This window comes from Marmota flaviventris, chromosome 10, assembly GCF_047511675.1.
Source record: "Marmota flaviventris isolate mMarFla1 chromosome 10, mMarFla1.hap1, whole genome shotgun sequence".
NCBI lineage: Eukaryota > Metazoa > Chordata > Mammalia > Rodentia > Sciuridae > Marmota > Marmota flaviventris.
Window position 1 is genome coordinate 40,199,227 of NC_092507.1, and position 12,236 is coordinate 40,211,462.

A 12,236-nucleotide genomic window follows, 5' to 3' on the forward strand; every position below is an offset into this window, starting at 1 on the left:
CAAAGTGTCAAGAGACACTAGTAGGGGCCCTTGAAGTACTAACAAATTTATGGCAAATTTTAAAATTTCACTGGAACTTGACTGTATGTATGTTTGTTTATCTTGCCAACTTTTGTGGTTTAAAGTAACTTTCAGTAAAAGTCATATATAATAGAACACATTATATAAAAGATGAAAACTAAAAGTAGAAATGGAAAGTCATAATTTTAAAATTTGAGTTAAATTAATTTCCATAATCAAGCATGAATTTTATATTTAAACTTTCTGGTATGCAAAACAAAGAAACACTGGACTTATAATTCTTGTTATCTGGCAAAAAAACCCACAGTTGACAGTTTAACAAAAATGTTTCTTGATATTAAGTTCTAAAAGGAATTTCTCATAAAATTCTTATGAAAGGGACACAGGATTATGTAGTGGATAAAATAGCTAATGTTTGATAATTACTCCCTATATAATCATTTCTTTATTAGAACCTTGTTCATTAAAAATGAACAGATAATATTGAAGTATAATTTATTAAAGGCATTTATTTAGAAATACTAATATCAGGTATACTTTCTAGTAGGGTTACTTAATACAAGTAATATTTGCTTCATATATCTATATTATTTCAAATTTCATTTGTCTGCACTGACTTCAAAGAGCTAGATAGCAATAAGTTCAAGACAGCTATCTAACTATGATGCAAAATCATTTTATACACATAAAATCAGTGTATTTTATATGGTATAAAAATTATATGGTATAAAAATATGGTAGGTAGGTAATAAAGTAGATGATCTATTTTGAGAATTATTGTTATTATTCATCTCATCAGATGAATAATATATTTAATAGCTATTTATACCTTTTAATTTTTTTTATTCATTAGCTCTTACTTTGCCAACAACTTGAGGTAATGTCAAGAGGTAAATCAGAATTCAACTCAGAACTTCTGACTTGAAAAATCTCGTGCCTTTTCACCTGATCTAGCCTGTCTTCAAAAATCAAGATGAGTCCCAAGAGTATCTGAATGACAACTACATTTTCTTTTGTACCAGAGTATTTATTATAGTTACTATCTGTAACTGAACTTGTAATTGAACATGGTACAGGTTATTTTGGCTGAACTCTTTTTTGGGGGTAAAGTATTATTGTTATAGCATCTATTATAAAGGAGTTGCCTATATCTTCTGGCCATCTAGTTTTTATTTTACTTATTTAATTATCTTTTCAAAAGACAGGGTCTGGTGGTGTTGACCAGGCTGGTCTCATATTCTTGGGCTCAAGTAATTCTCCTCATCCTCCCAGGTAGCTGGGAATCAGGCATGCACCACCACACCCAGCTGAGTGCTCAAATCTAACTGCTCAGCTCAGTGGATTCTGACATTATGGAGTTGTCCTTATAATGACTGTGAAGAGTCAGGCATGGCTTTCTGTGGGTGTACCAGCTCTGACCTGAGTCATTTCTTTCTTTCTTTTTTTTTTTTTTTTTTGTGATACTGAAGATTGAACTTAGGGGTGCTTTATCACTGAGCTACATCCAGACCTTTTTATTTTTTACTTTGAAACAGAGTATCACTAATCTGCTGAGGCTGGCCTCAAAACTGTGATCCTCCTGCCTTGGCCTTGAGCAAAAAAGGAGAAAGTTAAAAAGTACCTGCAGTGAAGAACAGGAAAAAGAGCTGGTTAAATATCTATATAAGTCATTGTAGAAGTAATCAGAAATAATTATTTCTAAAACCTCTTTCATAGTCCATATAAGCCATTACATTACAACATCTAGGTCTATAATGCATTGAGAATAAAAGTGCAATGACTTTTTCATGAAATATGTAGTATACTGTTGGTTCTATTATTGCCCCCGTCCAGTGCAGGTGGCTGAATTAAGGTCACTTGTGTGAATTTGGGATGATGCAAAATAAAACACAGACACAAATTACCTTTACACAAGCTTCAAGATGGCTTTCCCTGGCTCTTGGCCTCAAGCCCCCCAAAAGGGAGAGCAAGAGAAAGTCACAAGAGGCTGACCAGAAAGAGGGAAGCATGTTCGGAAATAGGCTTTTATTTGGGGGGTGGGGGATGCATTTCTTAGAAAGTTCTATCCAAAAAAGGGCAGGATTACAAGGGTTAGGATTACAAGGAAGCAGGTGAGTGTAACTCAACCCCAGCAGATACACCTGAAGTCATATTTTGCTATCCAAGCTGGGGCAACGCCCAAGTCACTACAAAATGTAGTAATTGGTCAAAGCCCCCTACATCAGGACTGGAAGGTGTGTTCATTCAGAGAGGCTTCTCACATTCTACAATTTATAAAGATAGAGGATTGCCCCTTTTATGAAAAAAATGGTAGATTAAACCTCTTAAGTACTGTTTTAGAGAGTGGCATTCCATAAATCTTGTTTTCATTTTATTTGTTGAAAATATTTTCTATTTTAATTCGAGACTTTCTCTTTTTGCTCATGGATTACTTAGAAATGTATTATTTAGAAGTTTCAATGATTTTCAACTATTAGAGAATGTACCACATGCACTTGAAAAGAATATGCATTCTTCTGTTGTTGGATTGAATTTTCTATAGTGTTAATTAGATTCAGTTGACTTATGATGGTGATATGTTGGCTTCCAAGGTTTTCCTGGGGATCATCTCTATTTCAGTCTGGAGAGAGAACGTGGAGAAAAGTAAAATGAGAGGTTTTTGTGACATCACTTCCACTCAAATTCCATTGGTTAGAACTCAGTCACATGGCTTCACCTAATGGTATGGGAAGCTGGGACATGTAGTCTAGCTTTTTGCCTGGGAAGAAGAGGAAAATGTATTTGGACAAACAGCTAGAAATCTCTTTCTGTTCTCTGGAAGAGCTTGTATAAGATAAGAAATACTTGAAAATGGGTATACAATAGAAATTGTAAAGCTACTAGTCCCTGCTGTTTTCTTTGGGGGAAAGTTAGTAACTGCTAATTCAATTTAATGGATACATATTCATTTAGGTTTCTATTACCTCTTGAGTCACTTTTTGTAAGTCATTTTTTAGGTATACATTATTTTATATAAGTTTTAAAATATATTAACATAAATTTATTGAAAGTATTTTATTTATGTCTGTAATTATGCTTTTCTTCATTTTTAGTATTGTTAACTTATGCCTTCAAATATTTTAATTTGGTTAATCTGACTAGAGATTGGTCAATTTCGGAAGTCTTCAACAGAATCATAATTTTTATTTCATTAACTTCTGTTTTTTTATTATTTCCTTCCTCTATGTTATCTGGGTTTATTATTATATTATCATTATCATTATTATTATTATTATTATTATTATTATTTGGTCTTTTTCAACTTGCGATTTAGATGCTAAATTCATTGTTTTTCAATCTTCTTTTCTAACATATGCATTTAGAGCTATACATGTCCCTTAGATTTTGTTATAGGTGTGTTGTTGCAAATACTTATACATAGTACTTTTATTATCAGCTAGTTTTATTGTTTTCTAATTCCCATAGATTTATTATTTAATATGAGCCATTTTCAGTGCGATTTTAAATTTCCAGAAGCATGGAAGCTTTTCTTAGGCTATATTTTAGATTATTAATTTAGAAATGAATTTTATTATTGTCAGAGAATTGATATATATAATATTAATTTTATAAATCTTGCTTTATGACCTGCTATATTTATTTTAAATTTAAAATACCTTTCTGTTTATTATTATTATTATTATTATTATTAATTTCTTGAAACATTTTCTTATTTCATACTGTAATTTTTTGAGACAGTATGATTCTCATTATTCAAGGGAGAACATTAAAATTTGATCAACATAATGGGTAAAAATTTCAAGCTCACAGGTCCAGTTAAGCTTATATCCAATCAAAGAAGACACACACTATAAAAAAAGATCAGTATGGACAACTTTATGTACTGCTTGTGTATCAACTCTGCTTATATTTTATTATAGAATTTTAAAACTTAGGGTGAGAATTTTTATTTAAACAGATTTTTTAAACTTCCTATTGCCTATCTTTTTGGTGTTCTGCACAATGTCATCCAGAGTGAACTACTGGTATTCTACAGATATTTCTTTTTTTTTAATATCTTTATTTTATTTTTATGTGGTGCTAAGGATCGAACCCAGTGCCTCATGCATGGTAGGCGAGCGCTCTGCCTCTGAGCCACAACCCCAGCCCCTCAACAGATATTTCTTAAATTGGAGTAAACCATTTGTAAATAGTATAAGTTTGAGACTGAAATCTAGCAAAACTTCAAAAGAATAAAACAAAGAGGTAGTTTGTAATTTTAAAAAAAGGTAGTTTGTAATTACTCAAAAAAATAAAGCAGTGTTTACCATTCTGGGAGCATTGCAAAAAAAAAAAATACCTGAAATACTAGTACAATTCCTTGTAATTCTGGTTTAATAGATGGATATATAACATATAAATATGTAACAGATATAGATAGACTATGGAAGAGGGACCCCCAAGGGCAGTAAAGGCATAGACAGAAATAAAAGAAAAAGCATGCAAATTTATATTACATACCTTGTAATTTAGTATTCATGAAGTTTTTAATCACCTTGGAAATAGAAGTTACAGGAAAATAGGAATTTTTAAAAAAGAATTTTTGGCTGTAGGCCAGATGAGTGGCACACACCTATAATCCCAGCAGCTAGGGAGACTGAGGTAGGAGGATTGCAAGTTCAAAGCCAGCCTCAGCAAAAGCAAAGGCACTAAGCAACTCAGAGAGACTCTGTCTCTAAATAAAATACAAAATAGGGCTGAGGATGTGGCTCAGTGATAGAGTGCCCCTGAGTTTAATCCCTGGTTAAAACTGCCCCCCCCCCCCCGCCAAAAAAAAAGAATTTTGGCTGTATATAAGAAAATGATCAATTATGAAGTAGAGGGTGAGTTTTGTCTACTTTGAGATGAAAAAGTCATAACCAGGCTTAAGACTACATCCCTTTGGCTAGCTATTTCTTAAATTATGTCAGATTCAGCTCAGGGGTCATCTCTAGAAAACTGTTCCTGCACTAGGTCAGAATCCTTCTGTTGTAGCATTGTGAACAGAGCACTAACATAGCACTTGGAATATTTTAGGGAATACATCTTTTTAAATGTCTTTTCACCTTCCAGATTGAAGCTCCATGATCATGTATCATTTACTGTTGAATCACCAGTTCTTGACAAGAATTTGGTAATAGAACATTCTCAGGCAATGTTTTTCTTTAAACTTTCCCCTTTATAGATTTTCCTATGTCTTTATGTTGTACTTGTTTCTTTCATTATAACATCTATAATACTTAAAAACATTTTTTACATGTATGTCCTTCCTACTAAGAAATGTACTTCTTGAGGGAAACAACCTTATATTATTCATTTCCTTAATACTACCATTCAGTGCCTATCTTTCATTCATTGACTTCAACCACTTTTTGAGTAACCAGTCAGTATTCTACATTCTGAGAATGCCATGGTGAAAGAAACTCATCTTATAATGGAAGAAGACAGATAATAAGCCAAGAAGTAGAGAAGACTATGATAATAATTATTAAAGACAAAGAAACATTGACATGTTAAATGATGGTTGAAAGTGAGGAATCATTACTTTGGATAGAATATTTAAGGACAGAGTCAAGAAGTAAAAATACTAGGTTTGTATATGTCACTAAATTAAATCTATTTACTACACCTTCAGAATGGGAGCAGAACTTGGTGATCACTGAGTCAAGCCTTCTCATTTTATATTTTAGAGGAAAAAGTATGACTTGAAGGTGTTAGCAAATAATTTATCATTTTCTTGGTAGAGTGATTTAGAAACTTTTGGAATCCTTAGATCTCATTGGAATTCCCCTGAGATGTAAATAAGTCAATGGTACCTTTAAACCAAAGACTGGAAGGTGTGCTCATCAGACCTATTTTCTGCCCTGCTGAAGAATTTTTAAGAGGGAAGAAAAGATCTTTTTTTTTTTTTCATTGAAACATGCAGTTGATTTATTGCTTTTCTGCTTTATTGGGGTATAACTGATAGACCATAAACTATATATTAAATCATAGAATTTAAAGTTTTGACATATGTGCACATGTGAAGTCATCAACAAAAGCAAGATAATGGGCATTTCCTCATTCTGTAAAGTATGGCAATGTTTTCATAATCCTTCATAATCTGTTGACCTCTCACCGTTGTCCCCAGTACCGGGCAGCCTCTGGTATGCTGTCAGGATAGGAGGGTTTCCATTTACTAAAGCTTTATATGAATGGAATTGCATTGTGTGTTCAGGTGACCCTGATGTGGCAGTGCTTTGCTCAGTCATGATGCTCACCTAATCTCAGCAGAAGACACTGTATCATTGCTTAATTCATTAATATCACTGCTTAATTGTATAGGGGGCAATCCATATTCTTCTTTCATTCAGCATAATTATTTTGAGCCTTGTTCATATTTGTTGAGTAGCCTTAGTTATTGATTTTAATGCTTGGGACTATTCCATTTGCTTCATATACCACTCTGTTTCTGTATTGCCATGATAGACCTTTGGCTTGTTCCCAGTGCTGGGCCACTGACGTCAAGTCACTGTGAACATCCATGCCTGTGGCTTTGTGTGGAAAAGTGCTGTCATTTCTCTTAGGCAAAGGAGATGAAAGTCCAGCGGGCTACAGTGATAAAAATAGAGAAGGTACTTACTACAAGGATACTTGTTGCAACTAAGTAGAGGAGCCAGGAATTACATGTTAGGTTTCAATTTTTACCCTGATTTTTCTAAGATATCCATGACAGACATTTTGAATATACTGAAAAATCTGGAAATTTTTACCTATAAGCCTGTACTCCAGGAATAGCCAGTGTTTATTCTCTTAATACAAATATTTCTCTTTTTCTTCTTCTCCTTTTACTTCCTCTTCTTCGTCTTCCAAAATTGAGATTATATTACTTTTACATTTTTTAAATATTTGAGAAAATTAGAAAAATGAAAAGAAAAAAAGGACAACAGACATCCATGGATGTCCTCCTAAATGAGCATTTCCAGGGCGGGGGTGGTCTATGAGTGTTAAAGCTTTGACTTTTTTAAGGTATGAAACATTACAAAGTCTATAATTCATCCATAGTCAGAGTCAACTAACATCATGAATTTGGTGTATTTTAATACTTATATTTAATTTTTAAAAGTATTATTTTGTGTTTCTTTCAATGTTCATAAATTAAATCAGAATCAGCTGAAATTATTGAAGTTAAATTTATGGAACTTAACTTTTTTAACTGAACATTATGTGTTTCAGCTCTATTCATACTAATATATAGATTTATTTTACTCATAAGCCATAAATGTTAAGCTTGATGAAGTTTCACTAAAAACACACACACACACACACACATTTATTTATATCCAGCACCCAAAAACTACCCTTGAATGTCTGTGTTTGAACTCTGTGTTTGACTTCTTTTGCCCAACATTATGTCTATTGAAATTTATCCACTTTGTCTTGCATGGCTATAATCCATTCTTTCCCATTAGTGTGGGACATTTTGTTTTCTTTAGTCAATTCAGTTTTCTAAATTTATCCATTCAATTTCTGCTGAAATTTGGGGAGTTTCCAATTTGTGAGTTATCTCAAATAGTGCTGCTATAAACATGTTTTTGTGAAAATGTTTGTGCTCTTCAGTCAGATATATGCTTAACAGTTGAATTTCTGGATCATAGGATATGCATATATTTAGTTTTAATGATAGTGCCAAACAGTTTCCCAAAGTATTGTACATTGCTACCAGCATCCAGTGAAAGTTCAATTTACTCTTTTCTTGTCAATTTTTGATGTATTCTGTCTTTTTCATTTTGGACATTATATTCTGTCTTTTTCATTTTGGACATCATAATATCATATAGTGGTTTAATTTGCTCCTCCTTGATAATCAACACAGTTTTCACATGTGTTTTGGCTACTTAAATATTCTCTTCTATGATACTCTTAAACTTAAACATCCTTAAACTGTTTTGCTAATGAAGTCTAAAAATATTCATGGTCTCTATCAATCTAGATAAGGAAGGACCTTAGCGATTTAAATTAATCTCATTCCCCCCACTTGGCATTTGTATGCCTTTGACTTATCTATTTTCTCATCACAGTGAAGAAATGATAGTATTTAATTCATTGGGTTGTTGTGAGAATCAAGTTAATATATGTAAAGCACTTTGAACAGTCCCTGGTGTATCTAGTATTTACTATAAACATTTAAAGGAAAATATAGGAGAAAATATTTGTGACCTGTGTTAGGCAAAGAGTTCTTAAAGGACCTGTAAGAATAATCCATAAAATAACAAAATTGTAAATTGGACATCTCCAAAATGAAAAATGTTTTGATTTTTAATGACACTATTGAGAGAATTGAAAAGGCAAGTCATAGCCTGGGAGAAAATGTTTCTAAATCTAAGACTTGTACCTAGAATATATAAAGAATTCTCAAAACTCAGCAAAGATTTATATAGATGCATCACTGAAGAAGATATGTGAATGGCAAATAAGCACATTAAAAGATGTTCAACATCATTATTTAATAAGGAAATGCAAATTGCAACCATAATGAAATATCTACGCATCTATTAGAATGGCTAAAATGAAACTGGTAGTACAAGTGGTGGTGGTAATACAGAGCAATTGGAATGGCTGGTGAGAAAGAAAGGTGCCACAACCCCTCTAGAAAGTAGTTTGGCAATTTCTTATAAAGTTTAACAAATACTTGCTGCATGAAAATATTGAAATAAAAACTTATGTTCAAACAAAGACCTATATGCAAGTATGTAATAATTTTATTCCTAACTCCTTGAACTGGAAACAACTCAAATGTCTCTCATCCAAGGAAAAAGCAAACTGTGGTACATCTATAAAATAAAATATTAATCAGCAATACAAGGAAACAAACTATTGACATATATAACAACATGGATGAAATTTACATGTACTATGCTAAGTGAAAAGCAGACTCAAAAGGCTACATGCCTTTTTATTCCATTTACATGAAATTCTGGAAAACAAAAATTATAAGGATAAAAAATAATCAGTGGTTACTAGCATTTAGTGAGGGATCCCAGAGACAGAATTAAGAAATTTGGAAAGGACAAGTAATGGAAGTGCTTTGTAGCTTGGTTTCAGTGTGATTAAACACTCTGTATTTGTCAAGAAGTGCACACACAAAATGTATGTTTTACAATATGTAAATTAAAATGTTAATATAAAAAACTTTGGGTTTTATTTCTGAGTACTGTTTATTTTGTAATCTCTTTTGAAACTGCTTTTGGGCTGGGGGTGTAGTTCAGTTGTAGGGCTCTTGCCTGACATGTGCAAGGCCCTGGATTTGATTCCCAGCACCATAAAAAAGAACAAAGTTAGTGGAACTCCTGGCTTTTGTTTTTGCAGTACTGGGGATTGAATCCGGGGGTGCTCTACCACTGAATTACAGCCCCAGCCCATTTTTATCTATTCATTCATTCATTCATTCATTTAAATATTTATATTTTAGTTATAGGTAGACACAGTATCTTTATTTTATTGTTATGTGGTGCTGAGGATCAAACTCAATACCTCACGCATGGTAGGTAAGCGCTCTACCACTGAGCCACAACCCAGCCCTTATTTATTTATTTTTTATATTGAAGGCAATTTTTTTACTCTAATTTGTTATATATGATAGCAGAATGCATTACAATTCATATTATACATATAGAGCACAATTTTTCATATGTGGTTGTACACAAAGTAGATTCACACCATTTGTGTCATCATACATGTACTTAGGGTAATGATGTCCATCTCATTCCACTGTATTTCCTACCCCCATGACCCCTCCCTTCCCTGCCCTCCCCTTTGCTCTATCTAGGGTTTGACTAATCCTCCTAGGCTCTGCCCCAAACCCATTATGAATCAGCATCCTTGTAGTAGAGAAAACATTCAGCATTTGGTTTTTTGGGATTGGCTGACTTCACTTAGCATTATATTCTCCAACTCCATCCATTTACCTGCAAATGCCATGATTTTATTCTCTTTTAATGCGGAATGGTACTCCATTGCGTATATATACCACATTTTCCTTATCCATTCATCAACTCATGGGCATCTAGGTTGGTTCCACAGTTCAGCTATTGTGAATTGTGTTGCTATAAACATTGATGTGGCTGTGTCCCTGAAGTGTGCTGTTTTTAAGTCCTGTGGGTATAGACGGAGGAGTGGGATAGCTGGGTCAAATGGTGGTTCCATTTTTTTTTTTTTTTTTGAGACAGGATCTCACTAAATTGAGGCTGGCTGGCCTCAAACTTCAAATCCTCCTGCTTCATCCTTTGGGGTCATAAGGATTTTAGGTGTACATCACCACGCCTGGCATTCTTTTGGGTTTGGGAATTTTTTTTTTTTTTTTTTTTTTTTGAGAGAGAGAGAGAGAAGGGAAGAAAGGAAGGGAGGGAGAGAGGAAAGAGAAAGAATCCTTTTGGTTTTATGTTATGTACTCTTGAGCTTTTCCATGTCTCATAATTTTTTTATCATATTTTCATTTCTTTGTGTAATTGGATAAATTTCTCAGGACTATATTTTATTTCATTTATTCTTTGTTTTCAAAGAAGGGTTTACTCCATTTTAAAGTTTTGAAATTTTCATTTCTAAGATTCCTCATTGGTCCTGTTTCAAATTGGACTTTTGTTGACGACTCAGAGCTCTCTTCTCTCAGAGATATTGGTCATATGGATTCATTCACTGTGCCAGAGGATAGTTTGGACTAGGTCTTGCCTTGTTTCTTTGGTTTTGGGGTTTTGCTTGTTTCTTGCAGATTGCAAACAGATCTCAGAGCCCAGCATGCTCATGGTGTTTTCATGTTGTTAATTCCTCAATGTAGACAGTTCTGAATCCAAAGAAAACCAAGGGTTGAGAGATACTATCATGAAACTGGAATTTGCTTGGGAAATAACACAAATATGGAAACAAAAATCATGTCATATCCTTAGTGAAACTTGATTATATGTTCCCATAAAAAGATCTTCAATTAGTTTTATACTTCTTTTTTAAAAAATATTTATTTTTTAGTTGTAGATGGACACAATATCTTTATTTCATGTGGTGCTGAGGATCGAACCCAGGGCCTCACACATGCTAGGTGAGAGCTCTACCACTGAGCCACAACCCCAGCCCAGTTTTATACTTTTTAACCCTCCTTCCCAAATCATCTATTCCTCAGTTAGATTCTATATTGCCTTCTGTGAGAGTTTCTGCAGTTTGTTTTATGCTTAGGTAGTGTCTTTCAGAACCTTAATGAAGACTTAACCAAACTATCTATAAGTACCTACTTTATTTTTTCTTCTTTCTTTATTTAATTGGATTGAATCCAAGGTGCTTACCCACTGAGCAACATCCCCAGCCCTTTTTATTTTTTGAGACAGAGTCTCAGTAAGTGGCTTAGGGCCTTGCTAAATTGCTGAGGCTAGCCTTGAACTTGCAATCCTCCAGCCTCCCGAGTCTCTGTGATTACAGATGTGCACCACCATCCTCAGTATTATTCCTTATTATTTTTAATATACCAGCATTAAAATGTTTCATAGCAGTGATTATAGAAAAAAACCAAAACACTAGGATTAATTTGCTGCACAATCTTAGTTCAGTTAATTCTCTTACATGGACCTCAATTTTGCCATTTGTAAAATTAAGGAGTAAAACTGTAAATCCTATATCATAAAATTTCTATATTGTAAAATTCCCAGATTATAAAATTTCACAATTACAAAATTTGTGATATGCTAGTATTTTCTATTGCCTTCATTTAGTTTTTGACCTGGATATTTTACAGTTCCTTAAAGTGGAAATAAAATTTTTAAAGGTTTCTTAAATCTTAAAATCCAAGCAATTAAATACATTCTTAAAATCAGTAGTTTATGGTGAATGAATAAAAGGCAACTTTGATTTAAAAAAATAAACAAATTCCTCATATTTATTCCTTTATTTTCTTTACTTGCCTCCTTATAGTGATTAATAATATGAATATATGTATTATACTGGGTATTGAATCCAGAGACTATCCCTGAGCTACATTCCCAATCCTTTAAAAAAATTCTTTAAATTTTTTTAAAGTTTAAAAGCTACGGGCTGGCCTCAGACTTGTGATCCTCCTACCTCAGGTGCCAGAATCTTTGAGATTACTGGCATTTACCACCACACCCAGAGATAATATGAATCCTAGAATTCATTTAAACCTTCTTGTGTCAGAGGTCTATCAGTATTGATACCAA

At 33.2% G+C, this 12,236-nt stretch overlaps 1 protein-coding gene across 1 annotated transcript in view; it reads left to right on the forward strand.

Moving 5' to 3' along the window:
- Nucleotides 1-2,727: 2,727 nt before the first annotated feature.
- C10H1orf185 (chromosome 10 C1orf185 homolog) overlaps nucleotides 2,728-12,236 on the forward strand; it is a 48,803-nt gene continuing 39,294 nt past the window's right edge. The window contains exon 1 of the mRNA XM_071618734.1: nucleotides 2,728-2,743. Within this exon, the coding sequence (XP_071474835.1) occupies nucleotides 2,728-2,743 (16 nt within the window). The remainder of the gene's footprint in view (nucleotides 2,744-12,236) is intronic.